At 41.3% G+C, this 22,047-nt stretch overlaps 3 protein-coding genes across 4 annotated transcripts in view; 1 reads left to right on the forward strand and 2 right to left on the reverse strand.

Moving 5' to 3' along the window:
• Positions 1–1,911: 1,911 nt before the first annotated feature.
• On the reverse strand, positions 1,912–7,488 carry rab12 (RAB12, member RAS oncogene family). The gene is made up of 6 exons (XM_037681863.1): positions 7,096–7,488; positions 6,026–6,086; positions 4,258–4,396; positions 3,879–3,968; positions 3,072–3,176; positions 1,912–2,261 (listed from the first exon to the last, which is right to left on the reverse strand). The coding sequence occupies exons 1-6, from the start codon at positions 7,322–7,324 to the stop codon at positions 2,154–2,156; spliced, it is 732 nt and encodes a 243-aa protein (XP_037537791.1). The 5' UTR covers positions 7,325–7,488; the 3' UTR covers positions 1,912–2,153.
• A 182-nt stretch (positions 7,489–7,670) lies between these two features.
• On the forward strand, positions 7,671–14,768 carry napgb (N-ethylmaleimide-sensitive factor attachment protein, gamma b). 2 transcript variants are annotated; one of them, XM_037681864.1, is made up of 12 exons: positions 7,671–7,860; positions 8,035–8,102; positions 8,180–8,264; positions 9,460–9,477; positions 9,559–9,589; positions 9,663–9,772; positions 10,993–11,059; positions 11,137–11,207; positions 11,290–11,368; positions 12,472–12,551; positions 12,629–12,758; positions 14,229–14,768. In XM_037681864.1, the coding sequence occupies exons 1-12, from the start codon at positions 7,805–7,807 to the stop codon at positions 14,367–14,369; spliced, it is 936 nt and encodes a 311-aa protein (XP_037537792.1). In that variant the 5' UTR covers positions 7,671–7,804; the 3' UTR covers positions 14,370–14,768. The 2 variants fall into 2 exon arrangements, with proteins under 2 accessions (XP_037537792.1, XP_037537793.1); XM_037681865.1 differs by having other exon boundaries at positions 9,460–9,469; positions 9,560–9,589.
• A 4,070-nt stretch (positions 14,769–18,838) lies between these two features.
• LOC119415226 (piezo-type mechanosensitive ion channel component 2) overlaps positions 18,839–22,047 on the reverse strand; it is a 127,924-nt gene continuing 124,715 nt past the window's right edge. The window contains exons 51-54 of the mRNA XM_037682385.1: positions 21,475–21,588; positions 21,123–21,196; positions 20,789–21,011; positions 18,839–19,539 (exon numbers count right to left, since the gene is read on the reverse strand). Coding sequence (XP_037538313.1) covers positions 19,287–19,539; positions 20,789–21,011; positions 21,123–21,196; positions 21,475–21,588 — 664 coding nt within the window. The 3' untranslated portion in view covers positions 18,839–19,286. The remainder of the gene's footprint in view (positions 19,540–20,788; positions 21,012–21,122; positions 21,197–21,474; positions 21,589–22,047) is intronic.

Here is a 22,047-nt window from a genome sequence, read left to right on the forward strand (position 1 = left end):
GTTGTGGTACCGCATGAAATCGCACATAAGGTTATTTTTCAAGGTTAAACCAAAATAGCTTCAAGCCATTTAATATAAGATGATTTTAGGCTCAAACGCTGGCGATATACATTTTCAAGGAATTTACTTTAATAACGGAAAAATCCAAAATGCGCAACATCACTTTCACGGCTTCACTTTAAAATTCAGGGAATGGTTTTCAGAAACACATTTATTCACACAGTAAAATAAAAAGAACTCGAATTAGTAATAAATATAAACATCTTTAATCGCATTTCATTAGTTCAAGAATGCCACAAGTTATAAATACAGCAAATCTGCTTTAAACAAACCAAAAACTTATAATTGCAAAGAACAGAAATACATATTCATAATAATAATAATAAAGGATAAAGAGTAGCAGAATAAGGCTTGGTTATTAAAACAGAGTCCACAGGGTTAGAGACAAAAGAAACGATTCATTTCCAAACAGCCACCACTATCTGCAAAAACGCTTCCAAACACAAGATAAATCTTCAATTTTCCAGATAATTTCAATGCAAAAATCTCCTGCTGGCTGATGATCTTATTGCCAAAACAGTTTAATATAGCTATATTTTGTTAAAATGTGCTTTTTAATACCCAAAAGCTCAACTTTAATATAAAAATTCAATAAAAATAGAGTATAAGAGTAATGTCACTCAGATATTTTAGTCTTCTCCTCCTTTGCTAAAACGTTCAAGCTTCGACCTCACCACAGCCGAACAAATCACAAACACAGTGCTACACGGCCGATACCGCACTAATGACAACTAAAGAGCAAAGAGTTCAAGGCCTGTTGGTATCCAAAAACACAGGAGGGAATATTTTACATTCTTTGATTTTTTAAGGGAACAAAACTGTCAAAACTATAGATTCATAACCCTTAAATGTTTCTTTGCTCTAGCGTTGAACAGTTTAGATGTTCAGCAGGAAGAGATGCGTTCGCGGGTCTAAACTCAGGTCACTTACAGGAAGTGAACCCACTGGCTCTTCTCTTCAACCGTGGCTGTGCTACTTTAGAATGCATTATTTGTAGCATGATAATGTTGCTGCTTCATCCGTTTGATTCGGTTGTAATTTGCAGCTTCGCCACTAGATGGCAACAAAGGACCTTTAATTTCATGAAACTCGAAGCAAATCAAATCCAAGGAGCAAGTGCAGCTTTGAGCGGATCGAGGTTTCCTGAGTCGTTCAAACATTTAAATACAATCTTGCACTTTTCCACAAAAATTTAAATAAAACTCAGCTTTACCTGACTTCAAGATAAAAATAGTGTAAAGAAATGGCGGTAAGGAAGGAATAAAACTAGGTGCGTCTGCTGGCTTTTTAGTCTCCTCTTACACACAAATCCTTCAAATACTACATTACCCATCTCTCTTTGCATCTAAATTCCACTTAGAAAAAGCAGCCACCATAATCGTTATTAAACTACAAGTTATTTACTTTCCTGCACGTCAGTATAAATGGGGAAGATGGGTCGTAGTGCAAAAAACATTTTAACTTGTACAAATTTAAATTCCAGCTTCGTTACAACTTTCGGGAAAAGCTACAAAAAAAATAATAATAAATTCCCCACACGCTCACCTACAGGTCGCCACAAACATCTGCACCTTCTCCAGTCATTGCAGCAGCACATCATATTTACACGACTGCTTCTCTAATCCTTAATCAATCAAAATAGAAAAGTCCTGCACCTGCTCACTCGAAGTTTTAACCGAGTCAGGGAGTTGTCAGCCATTTTTTTCTGTAAGCTTGAAAAGGGAAACGTAGCCAACAGTTCAGGTGATCTGAACAACCTAAATCAAAGTGACGTCAAAAGAAATGAAGACGGGAACAAGGTGCAAGACCACAGCCAACATAACCGTCCAAACAATGAGGTAGTCTGGGTCAGTCGTAGACAGAATGGTGGGTGGAAGCGGACGATTCTTCAGGCCTAAGTGTGTTAGTGTGCTGCAGGTCGTAGTGTTCACTTACAGAGAAGAAGAAGAAGAAAACAGGAAGATAATACTGCTTGTTTTAGAGTCCATGCATCGTTTTTAGCAGCTCGTGTTTCCAAAGTGCTGCTCTGTGCTGCCCCCTTGTGATCAGACAGAAACACTGCATGTTGAAGGAGGGGGTGGGGGCTCTGACTTTCAGCAACAACGCATGCGGGGAGGGGGCAACTCCGGCGGCACTTCCGGTTCAGGCTGCAGAGACAGGACGCTGTTGGACAGCTCCCTGCTGGGCATCTCCAGAGGCATCTGATGGAAAAGAAACACTTAGTAGTTCAATGCAAAGAATATCACAAAAAAGAAGCACCAGATAAAACATTTAACGTTTAAGAGCTTTTTGATGGTTTTCCTTTCGCGTTGAGGTTCAAAACTAAATTTCCTCGAGCCAAAACTGAAAAAGGAAGTATTTTTTTGAAAAGACGTTTTCTCACAAAACAAAAACAAGAAAGATACAAGAAGAAGAAGAAGAAGATGAAGGAAAAACCTTCATGTTTAATCTGTTTGAGTTAAAAAAAAAATTTTTTTTGTACGTTTTGGTACATTTGATCATTTCTGTGCACCTTTTTATTAACATTTTGTAAATAAAAACAAAACTGCAGTAAAGAACTTGGCGTTGTGTGTTGCTTTGTTTGCTATTTTTTAGCTCAATTGAAAAATCAAAAATTAACTTTTAAGTTCAATTAAAGTTTTTAATTTCATCAGCGGTGGCATTGTATTTATAAGATTACATTAAATTAAACTACTTTAAACTTTAAAATATTCAAATTTTCTCAAAGACGTAAAACTCTTGCAGGTTTTGTTAGCTAATGAGAAAAATATCCACACAAGGGGAGACAAATTAAACTGTTGATTTAATCCTAAAACAGGAAGTGACAACGTTACTGATTAAAGCTGACCTCCTGTACTGGTTGTTAAGGAAACAAGATGAAGAAATATTTAACTAAAGTTAGTTTATTTGAGCAAATTACAGACGGATAGTGTAGAAAAATCTCCATCTGCGAAGTAGATCAGTAGAAACATTTAAGTATTTTCTCATGTAAAAGTCACAAACCCACCCACCTTACTAACAATATCATCCACTAGCTTCAGGAAGATCTCATCCACGTTAAAATTATCCTTGGCACTGGACTCACAGAAGCGCATCCCACTTATCCGAGAGGCAAACTGTAAAAGAAAAGCAATACAATATGCTCACCGTCAAAAAAAAAAGGAACCAAACAAAAGCTGAATCCTTCTCCAAATAATCACTTCAGTCTTTCTACAAGTGTCAGCATCATCTTTGGATGTTGTGATGCACGTCAAACATGTCGAAGCACGTCAAAGTCCATACTGAGAACATCGAGGTTCAGGCTCAAACATACTGAGAACAATTTATCAGCACATTAAAGTGTCAGGAAAGCATTTTTGAGGGTTATTTGCATGCTGAACTTAAAGATTTCAGGAGTGAAAGGTTCACAAGACAGTGGTGAGACCAGCTATGTTGTATGGTCTTGAGACAGAGACGTGGACAAAAAGACAGGAGACAGAACTGGAAGTAGCAGAAATGAAGATGTTGAGGTTCTCCTTAGGAGTGACAAGGATGGATAAGATTAGGAATGAGATCATCAGAGGTACAGCACAGGTTGAACAACTGGGAGATAAAGTTAAAGAGACTGAGATGGTTTGGACATGTCCAGAGGAGGGACAGTGGGTATACTGGTAGAAGGATGTTAGAAATGCAGCTGCCAGGAAAAAGATAAAAAGGAGATGTATGGATGCAGTTAGAGAGGACATGGAGGGAGTTGGTGAGATGGAGGAGGATGACTCGCTGTGTCGAGCCCTGAAGAGGGAGCAGCTGAAAGAAGATGGCGTGTGCACTGAACTCACCCTCTCTCCTTGTTGTCTGGAGATGGCTCGATCACCCTCGCAGTCCAGCTTGTTCCCAACCAGCAGAAGCTCCGCCTCCTCTGAGGCGTACTTTGATCCAACGCAGAGCAAAGAAACATTACAAAACCGTTAAACGGCACGGAGCACGTTGATTGAATTCGGAGCCAAAGAGTGATCCAATCATCTAATGTTCAACGTCCACCACAGCTCGTAAAATCTGTTCGGTTTGATTGTCTGTTAACACGTTACAACTCCGGTAAGAAAACATGTTCAATCAGCTACAGAATGGACTGAAAAGGTCACGGTGGACTTTTAAAAACGACCCATGAAGTACATGTTTGTACAGTGTTCGTACAGTACAAGTCGTGGTGTTCGTTACCTTGTCAATCATTTTCATCCACTTAGGAAGGTCTTCAAATGTCTCGTGTTTTGTTATGTCGTAAACGAGCACGATTCCCTTGGCTCCTCGGTAGTAGGCCGATGTGATGCTGTTAAACCGCTCCTGACCAGCTGTGTCCCTGGATAAAACAACCAAAGTGAACAAAACATCATCGGAGGCACTCGCAGACCTCCACGAATCACAAACAACTGATTAACTGAGCGGATTTCATCGACTAAAGATGCATTTTAATTAGATAACTACATTAAATGGTACAAGAAAAAAAAAAAATTTTTTTAGTTTGCGGTCACATCTACTGATCAGCCATAACATTATGACCACTCTCGTAATTTTCTTAATCTACGACCCATCGAGTCATGCGAGCTTCAACAGTTGAAGCTCTGTAAACTTTACTGTGGGATTAAAACGACTGCATTTGTTCGTCCAGCTCATCCCGTAGATGCTGGATTGGATTATCTGTGAAATTAAGAGGTCAAATTTCATGTTTATGCTCCTTGAAGCACTTCTTTTCCTGCTGATTCTGCGCCAATGTAACGAAAATGTTTTGCAACTCGCTTGTCAGTTGTCATAATGTTATTATGGCCAACTAATGTAATAACTTGTTTCACCTGAATCACATCACAATTATCTGATATTTAATCACACAAAAAAAACAATTATCTGATATTTAAAGGCAAACAAACAAACAAAAAAAATCTGAAGATTTTTGCTTGGATTAAAACTACAAACTGCATCATTAGATAGTATCAAAGGTTACTGAGTACAGACTGGTTCTGAAAACAATCATAATTTATGATGTAACCGAGTTGATCATCTGAGCCTGAGCTAGACACACGACAAGCAGTTGGAGCGGCACTGTACCTTCAGCCAGCTAGTCTGTCCCCTTCACCACAGTGAGTCACAGTCAGGCTTATGAGCAGAAGAGCAGACAGAGACAGCAGCACAATGGCGGGGGTTATGGAAGGCTGGGGCGCAGCTGTGGTGGAGCTCAATGAGAACATGCCAACGTGAGAAAAGAGCGCACCGAGACGACAGCCGTCTACACCGGAGGGATCAAGGAGCGTGGTCGACACGAGGGAGTGGTAAAAGGTGATGAGAATGGGGTGTTAGCCAGCAGGACAAATGAGTAAGTGACACAAGCGATGGCCTTTTAGCGAAGCACAATCACACAAATACATACAAACACATTTAAACGTCTTTAGATGCTCAAATTGGATTGCGACTAATTTTGCACTTTTAGTATCGAACGCTAGTACCAAGGACATGAAACTTCATTTGTGTTTAACCCTGAAACACTTTTAGTAAATGCACCGGTTGAATAAAGTCTACTCAGTGCCTGCAAAGACAACTTGAGGATGATTCTGAACCGTTTGCACCGTGCTGAAAGTCACACTTGTTAGCACAGTCCGCAGGACGACAGGACAGACGAATAAAACAGTGGTTCACAAACTGTTTAACTTCTGACACAGAACATAACAGCCGCAGAGACTTGAGTTGTACAAACATTACTAATATAACAAAAAAATAAATAAAGATACAATGACATCTTCAAACAATTGTTATAGTATCTGTCATCGGTTTGCGACTGCTTTTTGCTAGCAATCTTTTGAAATTTACATTTCATCTTTGGAGATTAACTCTAGACCTCGAATTTGATGTTTAAAGACCCAACCCTAATGTTGGGAACCACCACAATAAAACGCCACGAAGGGGAATAAAGGAGGTGAACGTCTGCCCAGTTACTCACCATATCTGTAGTCTGATCTTCTTCCCTCTTAACTCAACTGTCTTGATTTTGAAGTCAACTCCTGTGAAATAAATCACAACGGACATGTGAATACAGACAAATACCATCATACACTGTGTGCTGCTTTAACTTTGTGGATCTTTATCATGCCAAACTTTAAACATAATTGATTATAAATACAGTGATTCGTCACTTTACTGCGGTTCACTATGGCTTCACTAGATCACGTTTTTTATTTTTAACCCTAACCCTATAACCCCTGCAGTAGGTGAGGGATCACCGTATTTTAAAAAAAGGGTTTTAGATTGTCTTTAATTGTTGTCCAGAGACTCTGGAGGCAACATCTGATAAAAGGAAGATGATATCAGCGACACACAGCTGTGTAGCGGGGATGACAGGGCACATCATGGAGCTCTAGGAAGGCAGCTGCTTGTGTGTGTGTGTGTGTGTGTGTGTGTGTCTATTTTAGGACTGGACACTGTGTTTGGCTGCTGTCCTGGTCACAGGACTGTTTACTAACTTCAGCAGGACAGTTACCTATTTTTAAAATGCTCAAACACAAAACACGCCAAAGTCTTTGCAAGACAATTCTTGTCATTTGATAAAAATGTAAAAAAAAAAAAAAAAGTATGTCACATGTAACCAGTTTAAAAAAAAAAAATTAAAGCTCTAAAATGGACTAAATTAAGCAATTACTCACATTATTAAAATAGTATTACTATACTCAGAGAGACCCATGCAACTCTTGGAAGTTGGTTTATTTTTAAATATTTAAAAATTTATCATGAATCCCAACAAGAAACCCTAAAACTAGACCAACACTTTCCCAAGCATTACTCCAAACCATTTATGCGTAAAGATGTTTGTTAGCTTGATTCACGTGTGACAAATAGAGATAAATAAAAAAATAGATTTTAAAAAGTCACATACTTTGAAAACTACGAGACAGAAATTAGACCGCGTCCATCCGATTTAAGGTGTACAGAACTGTAAACCGTTTCATTCAGGAAATAGACTGACCCCTTTACGTTGAATTTACATTAAAAAATCAATTATATTCATGTCCTCACCTACTGTTGACTTGCACGCTTCGCAAAAAGTATCGTCCGTGAATCTCTCCATGAGGCTGGTTTTACCAACTCCACGGGAGCCGATAATTATAATCTGGAGTTTGAAATCAGCGGGTCTGGGAGGCATCTTCCTGCGGCGGGACTGAGCTCCCAGAGCCGGGGACGAGTTCGAAGAACCCCCGCCGCTACCGGCGGTGGCCCTCCGCGGTATGTCATATCGTGAATCCATCAGCAACTCCACATTTGTAAATACAAAAATATCATATAACAGCACCTAAACTGACACAAAGCCTAAAACAATTAGGTAATATTAACTTGCTTTTGTGTCTAAGGAAGTTTGAGAAAGTTTGTTGATCGCCGATAGTTGTTGTTCAGCCATTAGAGACGCTGGACGTCATTACGTCACTTCCGTTTCCGGTGCCCCATCTCTAAAAAAAAAAACACACAAAATTATCAGTTTCATGAAAAATTAAAATACTTAACATCACCTCTAAAAACATAAAATTTAACTTTAGAATTAAATTAATATACATATATTTTTATATCTACGATATCGCGAGAAGTTTGTCCTCCGCGGCACCCGTAGGCTGCGACATCGACTGACGTTTCTGGTGAGGAGGAGTTCCTGTTAATCCAAACATCGACGGAGTGCCTCTCACGGCTCTTTATCGCTAACAAATCCATCACAACACAACACTTTGTCCTCGACATGGCCGCTCAGAAGATAAACGAAGCGCACGAACACATAGCGAAGGCGGAAAAATGGTGAGAAACGACAAACGCTTTTTTTTTTTATTACGGAGGAGACTAGTTCCTACAAGGCCACTATCTTAACACAGAACGATGATGAGTAAATATGGGTTAACCCAATCTGTCTTTATTTACTGTAGTGTTTTGATCGTTGTGGTTTGTAACTTCCTGTTTATTATACGACTATAGCCTAAAGACAAGTCTGACAAAGTGGAAACCTGATTTTGACAGTGCTGCATCAGAATACGCCAAAGCAGGTACCTCAGGTCATCATTGGTGTTTCTCACTGAAATGTTGCTTCCCTGCTGACTGATCTCTGTCTTTATGTTTGCAGCTGTGTGCTTCAAGAATGCAAAGCAGTACGAGCAAGCAAAGGATGCTTACCTGAAGGAGGCAGAGTACCACACAGAAAACAAAACGTATCCTGGCTGCAAACGTTTAAGTGCACCCTCAGGAGAAAGACCTTCACAGAACCGTGGAGAGGATTTTAACCTCCCCTGACCCATTTGCGTGCTCTTTTCAAGGAGCCCGACTACTTTGTAGTCTTTTAAAGCAGTATCGATCAGTAGCAGAGGTGTGACGTTCACGAACGAGCCGAATCTTTTGAACGGTTCTTTAAAACGAACGACGAGAGTCAAGTCGCAAACATCTGAGAGCGAGGGTCACGCGTTTCACAAGTCGTGTGTTACGGCCGTATGTCACTACTCACATCCATATGTAGTGTAGGCCGTACGTACCGTATTTTTTGGAATATAAGACGCTTAAAATCCTATAATTTTCTCAAAAACGGTGAGTAGTCCGAAACATACAGTAGTGACATGACGACTTCAGAGTTGAACAGATCCACAGGATCCGTCTCCCTTCAAAGAGATGGAAATCTCATCGCTAATCAGTTTTACAGGTTTTCTGAGCGACTTTCTGACGCTGAACCATCACAGCATTCTGTACAGTGTTTGTGGTGACCAAAGGCAGACACGTGTTGGTGAAATGAAGACGGCGTCAGGCCAAAAAAAACTAAAGTGGATGAACTTTAACCCATAGGAAGTGGAAATAAGTGTAAAGCAGCAAAAGTTGAAAGAAAACGCTTCAGAGGAACTATCGATCAAATGAATTTAATGAAGTCGATTCCTCTGAAAGTCTAAAAACTGACAGTAGCAGTTTTTGAAAGAATGCACGTCTTTTACCACAGTTTGAAACGAAGATCTTGTGTGATCCGTGAGTGCTCAGAGTACGATACTGGGATGACTCTCAGCCACTGCCGTACCGAACTTCAGCTCATCGTCCTTAAAAACCACTCGAGTCGCAGCCGTTTTTCTTTTGGCTAAGGTAGATTAGCCGTGGCGGCGATACTGAAGGATGACTCGGCTTGTTTATACGCTGATGTGCGAACATGCCCCGCCTATCTTTGTCATCATCATATGGTAGGAATTAGAGTTTTGGATTCATAACTGGGCCATCTGGTGTCGCCTCAACCTGCACATGTGTAACGTGTTTCTATACTTCTAGATCAGCTGAGATGAGTTTTTCTGTGGTTGTTGTTGTGGATTCACGTCGGCTAATGTTTGTTGTATCCATCCATGCGCCACATTTAGTTTTCTTAACTTTGCCCTTCAGGCTTTTCCACGCTGCAAAGTGAGTATTTTCTCCACGAAGCTGATTTTTAAGCGGCCATAAAACCCACCGCTGACCTCTAACTCTCCTCCTCTTCCTCAGGGCGATCGAACAGGCAGGAATGATGATGAAGGTGAGCTGCTGTGAGCGCACGGTGAAGGCTTCATGAGTCCAGCTGTAACTCGTCTCTGTTTCTGCTGCGACAGGAGCAGAAGAAGATGCCCGAGGCCATCCAGTTCATAGAGAAAGCCTGCATGATGTACATGGAGAACGGGACCCCCGACACCGCTGCGATGGCTCTGGACCGGGCGGGAAAGTAAAAAACAAAAATAATCTCTCCTTTTTTTAAAATTTTTATTTATTTTACCCACTGAGAAACATTTGGTTTTAGTTCTTACGCAAGTTTTTATTCATTTTTTTTTTTTTAGCTTATTTTAAAGATTCGGTTCATAAAAAAACACAGTTACCGTATTTTTTTCTGTCTAAGACGCACCTTTTTGCATAAATTTGCGAGTCCTGCAACTTTTACACCGAAGCAACTAATATAAGTTTATTTCCTCGATATTTATTTATAACCCAATTTTTGGCTGAGATCTGACAATTTCATTCATTCTGACATGAAAAATATTGAACACTACCATTTTCAAGAGCTAGAGGGCACTTGAGTGATATGGTAAGCCAAGTGTCTCATTAATAGTTAAAAGTGGCTATTAATGAGACATTTGGCTTGCCATACCAAGCCTCATTTGTCGTCAAATCAGCTGCATTTCACCGCGCTGCCCAGACGAAATGCAGCTGATTTGACCATTAAAGATAATTTATTAAGTAAAAGTTAAACTGAGACACACCTTTACTATAATTTCGAGCAAACAAATAATTGTTTTTAAGTGTTAATCTTGTTAAATTCTTGTTAAAGTCCTCCCGTGCACGCTCCCCCGCTACCATTTGGCAGCCAATAGATTTTTGGCACAACACCGGCCCATGTTTCCGGGTGGTCAGCGGTGACGCAGAATAGATGCGACTTATACGGCGGAAAGTACGGTAATACTCCGGTAGGATGCTTATTCAACTGTTTTGTTTAGTGAGAAAAAATTAAATAAGAATAAATATTTACTATTTAATTAGTAAACAACAGCTCGTCAAAAGTGAAGATCTGTTCAGTCAATCCTCGTATGAGAAAGTTGGAATTTAATTTATTATTATTATCAGTGCCTCAAATGAATCAAAAGCAGCTCTTAAAAAACATTTTAAAAAGTTCTGAATATATTTTTAATTATTGGTTTTCTTTTTTTTTTCCTTCTACTTATGAAATTAAATAGCTCCTACTAATTCTTGTATTTTATGCTTTTCTGGCGTCATTTACTGAACTAAATTTATAATTTAGGTTTATTGTTCTTGTGCAAATTAAACTAACGTCAAGCATCATCCTTCATGACGGATGTTATTTTTCCTGAAGTTGTACCAAAAGTAGCTTTGTTTATTTTTGATGTTTATTTTCTGTAAGTTGAATGTATTCAACACATCTGTCCTCGTCAGACTGATAGAACCGCTGAACCTGGAGAAAGCTGTTGATCTGTACCAGAAGGCAGCGGGCGTGTTTGAGGTGAGAATCAGCCGCAGATGAAACATTCAGATTTTTTTTTTTACTCCCGAGTGCCTCACGCGCGTTTCCTTCTGCAGAACGAGGACCGCCTGCGGCAGGCCGTAGAGCTGCTGGGGAAAGCCTCCAGACTCCTGGTCCGGTTAAAAAGGTGAACCCGACGCATTTTTCCCCTCTTCTGATTCACTTTAAAAACCCGTCGTGTGAAAACACGGTCTCCTCTCTGCGAGCAGGCTGGACGAAGCTGCGGTCGCCCTGCAGAAAGAGAAGAACATGTACAAAGAGATCGAGAACTTCCCCATGTGCTTCAAGGTGAGCGCCGCGATTAGATTTAATGTCGGAGCGGGTTGAAGGGCCGGCTGACTCCCAGCTGAAGACGTCCTGCCTGGTGTATCGACCTCGGCTCGTCAGTCTGCCACAGAAACGAGCCGACGAGCATCGATCTGCCTGGAGTGAAGCAGCGGCCTTCAAACGGGTTTGAGCAGCACAGCTCGTGGAGCAGAACCTCAGCAACTGTTCGTGCTGCCGTTTTCCTAAACGAGCGGATAAAAGCGAACGGCGCCGTTGTTGCCATTTCCCAGTAAAACCATCCAATGTGCTCTTGGTGCCGCCAGCTCAGCTGATCTTATCAAAGACGTGAAATAAACTCGAGGACCACCTTTAAATTGCCCCTGATGAAGCGCTCTTCACGTGGCGCAGCAGTGATGTTCATGTTTCTGTGCAGATTTCACCGGAGCCTTTAAAGAAACACTGGGTTTTTTTACACAGCTGGCGAAAACACAAATATTCAGTACTGTGCAGAAGTTCTGAGTCTGAGCTTTTCAATACTTTCTTGTAATCTTTTATAGTGGTCTTAACTCGTTTTTCCAGTTTTCTCGGGTGTTTTTAATTCTCTTCTTTTGACTTCGGCTGATTTTTCCTTCATTTTGTGTCCCCCCCCATATTACTTCTTTGTATTTTTGTAAACCACCTGACTTTTGAATCGTTCTAAGACAAAAAGTTTAATAACCTCCAAAGGACGAGCCGCATGCAGCCACAGAGTCGATCAGCCGAAGGATGACGCATGTCTTTTTTATTGTCCTCCCCTCGTTCACTTTTTAAATTCAGTCTGCACGGTTTTCTGTCATGGTCGGATTCAAGGACTGGATGAAAACAACAAGACTGAGAAAGCAGCTTAAGTTCAAAGAAAGCTTTAGGCGAGCCGGATGAGTTATAAAGACGGCCTCAAAATTACTGCAAAGAAGAAAGTTGTAGATATCTGCAGCCTTACACTAATGTAAAGTTGTGACCGTTCCCGAGTTAAAAACGTTCAGATTTAATTTAAAACGATTAAGATCGGCAGGCGGCCATATTGAACTGAGTCGTTCTCCTCGGTGAGTTACAAGCCATCACTGACCCGTGCTCTCCTCCCTCAGAAAACGACCGCCCAGGTGCTGGTTCACCTCCACAGAGGGGACTACGTGGCGGCCGACAAATGCGTCAGAGAAAGTTACAGGTAGGAGAACTCTGAGCAGAACCTCCCTGTCCGTGTCTCTCCCGCCGCCGTTTGAACTGCGGGTCCGTCTCTTCAAGCCTGCCCGGGTACAGCGGGAGCGAGGACTGCGTCGCCATGGAGACGCTGCTGCAGGGCTACGACGAGCAGGACGAGGACCAGGCGTACCGCGTGTGTAACTCGCCTCTGCTGAAGTACATGGACAACGATGTGAGTGTCACGCAATGCATGTGTTGCAGAATGAGTCGAAACGAGCGCCGGCTGCTGGAAAACTACAAGGAAATGTGACGTAAATTAGATTTGTGTTAAAATGAGTGAAACCATCGAGTGACATAAATCAGGATACAACCTTATCTACCTTTAAAGTTTTATAGAAAGATCTTCAGAAATAATCCTTTGGTTTCCTTTAAAGTGGTAATTTTTCTCTGCCGGCTGACGATGTGCTGGGAAATCCCTTCGTATAGTGTTCAGAGTCATTATGAAACTCGAGGATTCCCCTTTTTAAAAATTAAGCTAGGATCCATGACAACATCAGTCCAGACCAATAAACGTTAGGTTTTCAAGTCGAGGCACTCGTGAACAAAACTAGCTTGTCAGGTGATAATCACCAAATTTTAACAAACTTTTGTTTTGTAGGTTTTGAAATGGAAAATTTGAATAAATTAACTCCAATATTTAAAAAAAAAACATAAATTTTATTGTGACCCTTTTGTCAGCTGGATCACATTTATCCTCTAAATCTAATTAAAACAACAACAACTCAAAACCCAACTTTCTTAAAAAACAAACAAAAAAAAAAAAGTTAAATCCTCTGCTGAACATCAATTTCTGACATTTTGCTAAATTCCAAAAATAGAGCGAGACAAATTCTAGGAGCGGAACAACTCTGCTGAAATTCACTGAAGAAGCTGAAACTGAGTTAAAGCTAGAAAGAGACAGACCATAGCTCAAATCTAAAAAGGTATAAAACGCAAGCTAAAAGTAGCAGAATGGGAGCTAAAAGCTAAGAAGCAAAAGCTGTCAAAAACTAAAATTATCAGGAGGCTAGGAAGTAGCAAAAAGCTATGTAGAAGCTAAAAGTATCTGTAGGCTGGATAAAGGCTAAAAGTAGCTAAATGGAAGCTAAAAGTAGCTAAATGGAAGCTAAAAGTAGCTAAATGGAAGCTAAAAGTAGCTAAATGGAAGCTAAAAGTAGCTAAATGGAGCTAAAAGTAGCTAAATGGATCTAAAAGTAGCTAAATGGATCTAAGTAGCTAAATGGAGCTAAAAGTAGCTAAATGGAAGCTAAAAGTAGCTAAATGGAGCTAAAAGTAGCATACGAACACACAAATAAATCAACTTTCTGTTTGCCTGAAAATGTCGATTTCAAACCAGCGCTCTCGTAAACAAAACTTGTAGTTTCAGTAAACTACGGATCATTTGAAGCTTCTGAAGTGAAGTATTTAAAAATAAAAATAATGAGCTATAGATGTAAAAGCTCTTGGAGGGATTTAATTTCATTCAGAGAATATTGTAAAACTGTTTATTGTTGCGGTGTTCGTTTTACTCTTTTCACGTGTGGTTGACTCGTTTGACGACGTGTTGTGACACAACACCACCTAAATTCACAGTAGCTGTAGCTAAAATGGTTGTTGAAGTTAATTTCTTATTGAATGTCCCGTCGTCTTTTATTCCTCCCAGTACGCCAAACTGGCCATTTCCCTGAAGGTACCGGGCGGAGGAAAGAAGAAGAAGGCAGCTGCGGCTCCACAGGGTGGTGCTGGCGGGGCGCCGGCTGCTGCAAACGAGGAGGACGATGAGTATGAAGGCGGGCTGTGTTAGCCTCCACCCGTCAGTGCGCCCCCCCCCCCCCCCCGTCTGATAGGTACCCCCCCCCTCGTCTGTGACGGCTGCTCGTCTCATCTTTAATGTGCAGAAAATCAACTTAAATAACCCGACACTTCCAGCTGCAGGAAATATCAATATTGTTTTTTTAAGTGTAATCGTTTTATCTACATGTATAATTAGTTGTTTCTGTGAAGCCGTACATTCTGCTGGTGTCGTCTGTGGGTAATTATTACGGATATATTCAACCAGGAACACCCTACATGTGTCTGATGACTCCGTCTTGTGTTCACTTGTACAGATAATTTATTCAGTATTCACAGCTGGTGAGGATTTTACTGAAGCCGCCTGCAGTCATGATGGAAACGCATGTTCAAATAAAAAGGTCTAAAGAAACGTTGTGTTCACTGCCTTCACCCGTCTTCAAGCTTCAAAACACGGAGCCGCAGATTTGGTGTTGTTGGCAACACGAGCTGGAAACGACCCGAACCTGAACATGACTTTTCTTTTTCTGTGAAAATCTAGTGAGCGCTGAACGACTGCGGCAACTTGAAGAATAAGTGAAACTGCAGAAGAGAAGGTGAAGTGAGCCAAACCGTAGCTGAAAGACGATAGATGCGAAAAGAAACGGTAGCTAAATGCTATAAATCGCTAATCAGTAGCTGAAAGTTAAAACCAAAGCTGCAGCGAAAGGCAGTTTAATTGAATCGTAGCTGCAGTGCAACAATGTTCAGTCAGTTTCGTCCTTCATACAAAGGACTTTGGATGAAACGTCTCGGCAACAAAGGAAACCGTCCAGACTGAACATTGCTGGATTTTGACCTGGATTATTTTATCCATGTCTCTTCGAGTCCCAGAGGCTCAATGGGATTAACCTGTATAAATAAAGGTTGAATCGAGCATGAACTTTGGCGTATTTACAGTGGTGCTTGAATGTTTGTGAACTCGTTATAATTTTCTATATTCCTGCATCAGTATGACCTAAAACCTCATCAGATTTTCACACGAGTCCTAAAAGGAGATAAAGAGAACCCAGTTCAACAAATGAGACAAAAATATTATACTTGGTCATTTATTTGAGGAAATGATACAATATTACATATTTATGGAGTGGTCAAAGTATGTGAACCTTTGCTTTCAGTACCTGGATGTTGGTGGTTTCTACACATTAGCTGCTGCTGCTTTAGGTCCTTCCACAGCATCAGGATTGAACAAGGTCAGGACTTTGACTTGGCCTTTCCCAAACATGAACTTTATTCTTCTTGAATCATTCTTTGGTAGAACCACTTGTGTGCTGAGGGTCATTGTCTCACTGCATGACCCACCTCTTGATTCAGTTCATGGACAGATGTTCTGACATTTTCCTTTAGAATTCTCTGATGTAATTCATTGTTCCATCAATGATGACAAGCTGTCCTGGTCCAGATGCAGCAAAACAGACCCAAACCATGGCACGACCACCACCATGTCTCACCGATGGGATAAGGTTCTTCTGCAGGAATGCAGTTTTCCTTTCCAAACATAATTCTTTTCATTTAAACCAAAAAGTTTTATTTTGGTCTCATCTGTCCACAAAACGGTTCTTCCAACAGTCTTCTGGCTTGTCCATATGATCTTTTTGTGTTTTATGTTCTTTTTGGAGAGCAATGGTTTCCTCCTTGCAACCCTGCCACGCACACCATTGTTGTTCAGAGTTCTTCTGATGGTGGACTCATGAACATTAATGTGAGAGAGACCTTCAGTTGATTAGACGTTACCCTGGGCTCCTTTGTGACCTCGCTAATTATTCCACACCTTGCTCTTGGAGTGATCTTTGTTGGTCCACCACTCCTGGGGAGGGTAACCATGGTCTTCAATTCCCTCCATGTGTACACAATCTGTATCTGACTGTGGATTGGTGGAGTCCAAACTCTGTAGAGATGGTCTTAGAACTTTTTCCAGCCTGATGAGCATCAATAACTCTGAGCTGCTCAGAAATCTCCTTTGTTCCTGCCATGATCCACTTCCACAAACATGTGAAGAGCAAACTTTGATAGATCTGTTCTTTAAATCAAACAGGGTGTCCACTCTCACCTGATCATCATCCATTGATTGAAAACACCTGGCTCTAATTTCATCTTCAAATTAACCGATAATCCTAGAGGTTCACATACTTTTACCACAAATATGTAATATTGAATTCCTCACTAAACAAATGACCAAGTACAATATTTATGTCTCGTTTGTTTAACTTTTAGGATGTTAAAACTAGTAAAACCATAGCCTAAGATGAAAACATAATTGGAAAGTTCAAATTACTTTAACAGTAGCTAAAAGTTTAAATGGCAAAACTTTAGATAGTTCAAAGAAAAGCAGTAGCTAAATGGTAAAAATGCTAAGAATAGCAAACTTGTTATGAGGGAGAATTAACTAAACAGTAGTTAAAATTTGAAATAAGAAAACAAAGCAATAATTAGCAAAACTAGCTCAAAGCTTAACAGGAGCTAAAAGCTAAAACAAGCTAAATTATAAATAAAAACTTAAATAGAAGAAAAAAAACTTTAGACAAACTAAATGGAGATGTTTGTGTTTGAAAGAACTGAAGAGATTTTAATGTGTTTCTATTCTAAATGTTTTGTAAAGTATAAGTGGTTCCCAAACCTGGTCCCTGAGGAACACCATCCTGCATGTTTTAGTTGTTTCTCTGCTCCAGCACACCTGAGTCAGTGGTTTAATTACTTCCTTGAGTTCGGCAGAAGCCTGTTAATCATCTCTTCATTCAAACCAGGTGTGTTGGAGCAGAGGAACAACTAAAACATGCAGGATGGCGTTCCTCAGGGACCAGGGTTGGGAACCACTAATGTTGAATCGACTAATATTTGATTATTTACATGTAGTTTGGAGATAATTAGCTTTTCCTCCCGTCTCTTACTCCAGATTTTGTTTCTGCAACGTTTTCGTTTTGTTCCTCTTGACGTTCTCCAGCGTGTCGGCAGCTTTTCCATCTCGGAGCGTTCGACATCAGCTCCGACACGCGGATCGACTGCAGATGCCCAATTTCTCTCTGATGAGGGTTTTTTCCTGCGAGGAGCATTCTTCTGCGACGCCCTGAACGACTCGGAGACGCAGCTGCGCATCAACACAAACCTGGAGCCACCGGAGGCAGGAAAAATCCACGTGCAAAAGTTTCAGAGCACGATGCCTTTAAAACCATCTTCGCTGCATATTTTCTCAAACAACCGTTTCAACTTTGTAATTCGGCTGCTTTTCCTCTCATTTTCCGTCCATTCCTTGAAAGCGTATTGAGCAGAGTGAGCTTAAAAAATACAGATTAACTAAATTTAAAGCTTGAAAATTAATCTGCACCAGATAAACCAAATCTGAAAGTCAAATCTTTAAGAAGTAGCAAGAAAACGAGAGCGCGAGATGCATCGATCTTCAGTTTTTAGCCAATACCTCATCATAAATCACCTTTCTGGAGCGAAAATAATCCTTGTAATCTGTCAAACTGTTGTTTTTTAGATTCAACCAAAGAAATGGAAACAAAATGTGGTGAAGAATTTCCAGAACCTCTGAACGTGCATCAACCTGATAAACTTGTATAAAAGCAGAAAACCTTGGAGTGTGTGGATGAAAGCAGCAGTGTTGGTTGGAGGTGGAGGTCCGCTCTGCTGCAGCCGTTTCCCATCAGAACCACCAGAACCCAGATTCAAACAGCCGGACCAAAACCGAAAAAAACCTTTCAAGACAGTTTTTATTTGCGCGCGTCTTATCCTCTATAATATCACATGTCTTTAATATGCAGGTTCACATTTCATTCCTCCGTGACCTGTTCCCGGTAGTATAACCCCTTATGTGCTGAGAATTAGTCGTGGCAATAATGAAGGTTTATTTCTTTATTTTTCACTCATGCTAAAATGTCCTTTAATGCATAGTTTGGACCAAAGGGCTTGTTGTAGCGCCGCCCTTCGTAACAAGGGAGCTTTTTTATCTCTGGATGCAAAACTGTGGGAGTCACAGCTTCAGTTAAATTTTTTTACGTCTAAAAACATTAAGGTCTGATGAAGAGGAGTGGACCACACTGACGGTGCAGAAACTCCTGCAGGTGATTGGGTGGATGTGTCTGATTGGCAATATTCTCTGCAAAGAAAACAAAACAAAACAAAGAACACACCTGTATGCAGTAAACAGACTTGAGTCCACCTGAACGACCCCAGTCGTACATTTCATGCCATTTAAATACCTTTTCTACAATCTCGTGTTCTTTTGGGTCCATCACAGCCAACATTTATGGTGACGCGTATACAGTTGAAAACAGCCCTTCCTGAGAAAGACGAGGAATTCAGAACAGTTCTCAACAAAATAAGGCAAGATCGTCTACAGTTCTCCACTTTTTTTGATTTTAGTGCCCCCGGGCATTTAGAAAAAAGGTTTACTGGTCGTAAATGGCCTCCCTTTTTCTTAGGAACCTCGGCGTTGCACCGTTCCCTCGATCCAAAGGTTCCAGGTTTTTTTTTTTTTTTTAGGGGGGTGGGGGGTTGAGATTGTGCTCATGTGGTCATCGTTGTGCAGAGATGTCAGTGGGAAGCCCTTAAACAGTGACGCTGCAGCCACTTCCTGCACCTCACGACCCACCGGGCAGGTACAAAAATGTTTTACAGTAGTTCGTTTCCATCGGAGGACAGCAGCTGCAGATTTGCGCTCAGTCAACGTTAACGAGGCCGTTTCCGTTGCTGAACCAGTACAAAGTACCAGTTTTTATTCATTAGTGTTTCTGTGTGGAGCCAACGCTGCACCACGGCGTCCGAGCTCAGCTGAAGAGGACGGAGTCGCTCCTCGGTTGCTCCGCGAGCTGAAACACACACGGTGTTTCTGAAATGCTCCGATTATTCGCCAGCGTCCCCCCCGCCCCAACACACACACACAACCACCGTCTCACTGAGTTTTCTCCCGGGTCCACTTGATCATGGTCTCTGGTGAGCGGTAGAGGAAGATGAGTTTGGCGTACATGTCCTCCTCCAGGTCCAGCTCCCCCGTCTCTCGGACCAGGAAGATGTCGGTGCAGAGCTTGAGGATGCGGTCCACGTTGGGCAGCTCCTCGAACATGATGGTGTGGGAGATGCCGCTGAAGAACTCGCGCACAAACTTCCCGATCACCAGAACCACAGAGGCGTACAGTCCCATGATACTAGAGTGGGGAGAAGAAAGAAGAGGTTCTGTTGGAAAATCATGAGGATGCAGTTTCTGACAGAGCACATATCCTGAAGAAGTTGGGACGTCGTGTAAAATGTAAATAAAAAAAAAAACAAAAACGGAATGCAATCACTTCAACCTCATCAACCCATATTTTACTTACAGCAGACACAGTGAACAAATGTTTAAACTGAGAAACAGCAGCTTTGTTTGGGACAAACTGCGACAAATTTGAAGTTCATGGCAGCAACAGAGACCAGCTGCTGGAGTTTTGGAGGAGAATCCTGTCCTATTCTTGTAGGAATCTAGTGGATCAACAGATCTGGGTCTTTAATTGATGACATCCCAAACGTTTCCTTTTGGTGAGAGGACCTGGACTCTTCTATACGAAGCCAGTTTTAGCCACGATGTAATGGATGCAGCACATCCTTCCCTGAACAAGAAGCAGTCTGGATGGGAGCACATGTTGATATTTTATATATTTTTCTGCACTGATGGTGTCCCTCCAGGGGTTTAAGATGTTCATGCTATAGGCACTAATGTACCCCTATACCATCCGAGAGGCTTTTGAACCGTTTTCCAGCTTGGCTCGGTTTTAAATGAGCTTCGGTCCGGAGGAGACAGCAGCGTTTCTAGATGTTCACATGTGGCTTCTCCTTTGCATGATAGAGCTTTAATCAATTTTTGGGGGGGAAGGGGGGGTTACAGACAATGATTTGTGAAAGTGTTCCTCAGTGATGCCCAGAGCAGAATCAGACCTGGCCTGAGGGCCAGAAGATCCCGGGCATCCAACCTGTCCGTTGAGCTCAGGTTTCTCCAGACTCTTCAAATCTTGTGATGCTTTTATGAACTGTAGATGATGAGGCATCCCAAGTTCCCACAGGATCTTTATTTTGAGCTTGTTCTACTCTTTTTAGTTTTTCACAGACTCGTGAACTCCTGCCCGTTTAGCTACGAAATGCTCCTCCAGCTGTTTACTATTTTTACCACAGCCCATTGTCCAGTTGTTCTTTTTAACGCGTTACTGATATTAAATTCTAAATGTCTTATTTTTCTCCCTAAAACCAATGTGGGTTTATGAGCTTAGCAAATCACCGCATTCTGCTTTTATTTACTTTTTACACAAAGTCCCAACGTTTTTGGAATTGGGTTTGCACTTTTATCTCACAATGCAAAAGTCAAACCGTGTAATCTGGATTTAATCCAAGACATTCCAGATGTAGATTAAAGCAGTCGGTACAAACCCGTATCCAGCCAGGAAGCCCAGACTGGGCGGGCTGACTTGGTCGCTGAAGATGTAGATCCGCAGACCGGCTTCGTTTTTCCGATCGAGCTTCCGATCGGGTTTCTCGCTCGGGTTGTCCAACGGGCCGGGCTTGGTCTGGTTGACGATCCACCACTCCTGGACCTGTTCTGAAGAATTCTGGGCTCGCATCAACATCAGGTTTATGTCAATCATCTTCTCACCTGGAAAGACGGTCAATTAAATGAAAGTAATTATAAAGAGAAACACAAACAACTTGTTTTATTTCGTTTTTACAGTCCGTGTGTTTTAAAGAAAAAAAACAAGAAAATCACCGAGTTGCTCAACATGAGTGGCATCTGAGTCACTGGGGGCTCGAATATATCGAGGGATGATTTCTGTTATGGTCCTACAGAAGGAAGAGAAAGAGTCGAATCTTTAAAATAATATTTTCACGCAATATTGTGAGATGTGTGACTCTCAGCTACTACCACATCAGACTTTAGCTCGATATTCAATAAATTGACTGGTATCGCCAGTTTTGTGTTGGCAGAAGAGATAGTTTGCTAATTCTACAGATACATGAACTTCGGAACAAACGATAATGGTGGAAAGAGAAGACTTCATGAGGATTTAGAACTGGCACGTTGACGAACGGTGAAGCAGAAGGTGAGCAGATTTACTCACACGTTGCCCACGGTCCCGTCGAGAAGCTTGATCAGATTCTGTTTGGTTTCCATGCTCAGATTATTCACGTTTTTTCCAGAGGCCGTTTCAGCCTTGGCTCCAAGACTGAAATTCCTGAAACATTTTAAAAGAATAGCTTAAATGTGAGAACTTTATACTTCGTAGATGTGCAGCTTTCAGAACATGAAGACTATGGATGTCCCCCCATCACTGAAGGATTGGAGTAGTGAATATTTGTAGTTTTGGAGATGAGTGTTTCTGGACGAGAACTAATCAGTGAATGCAGGGGAACTATGAAGAAGAACAGAGGTCGTTGTTTTGTTGTTTTTTCCTTGTTCGAGGCAGCGCAGAGTGATGGATTCTGGAGACTGGAGAGAGCAATTTTATCCACTGCAAGGTGCAATGGCGGAGCCAGGGGGTGGCCAGTGGTGTCCTTGGTGACATTAAATTAATCTTCGGCCATCCTAGTTATTTCAGAAAACTATATTTTTAAGCAAAATAAAACCAGAAAACATAATTTCCTCAAATAACACACACACACACACACACACACACACACACACACACACACAC

The sequence above is a fragment of the Nematolebias whitei genome, chromosome 9 (assembly GCF_014905685.2).
Source record: "Nematolebias whitei isolate Nwh7 chromosome 9, NemWhi1, whole genome shotgun sequence".
Lineage (NCBI taxonomy): Eukaryota > Metazoa > Chordata > Actinopteri > Cyprinodontiformes > Rivulidae > Nematolebias > Nematolebias whitei.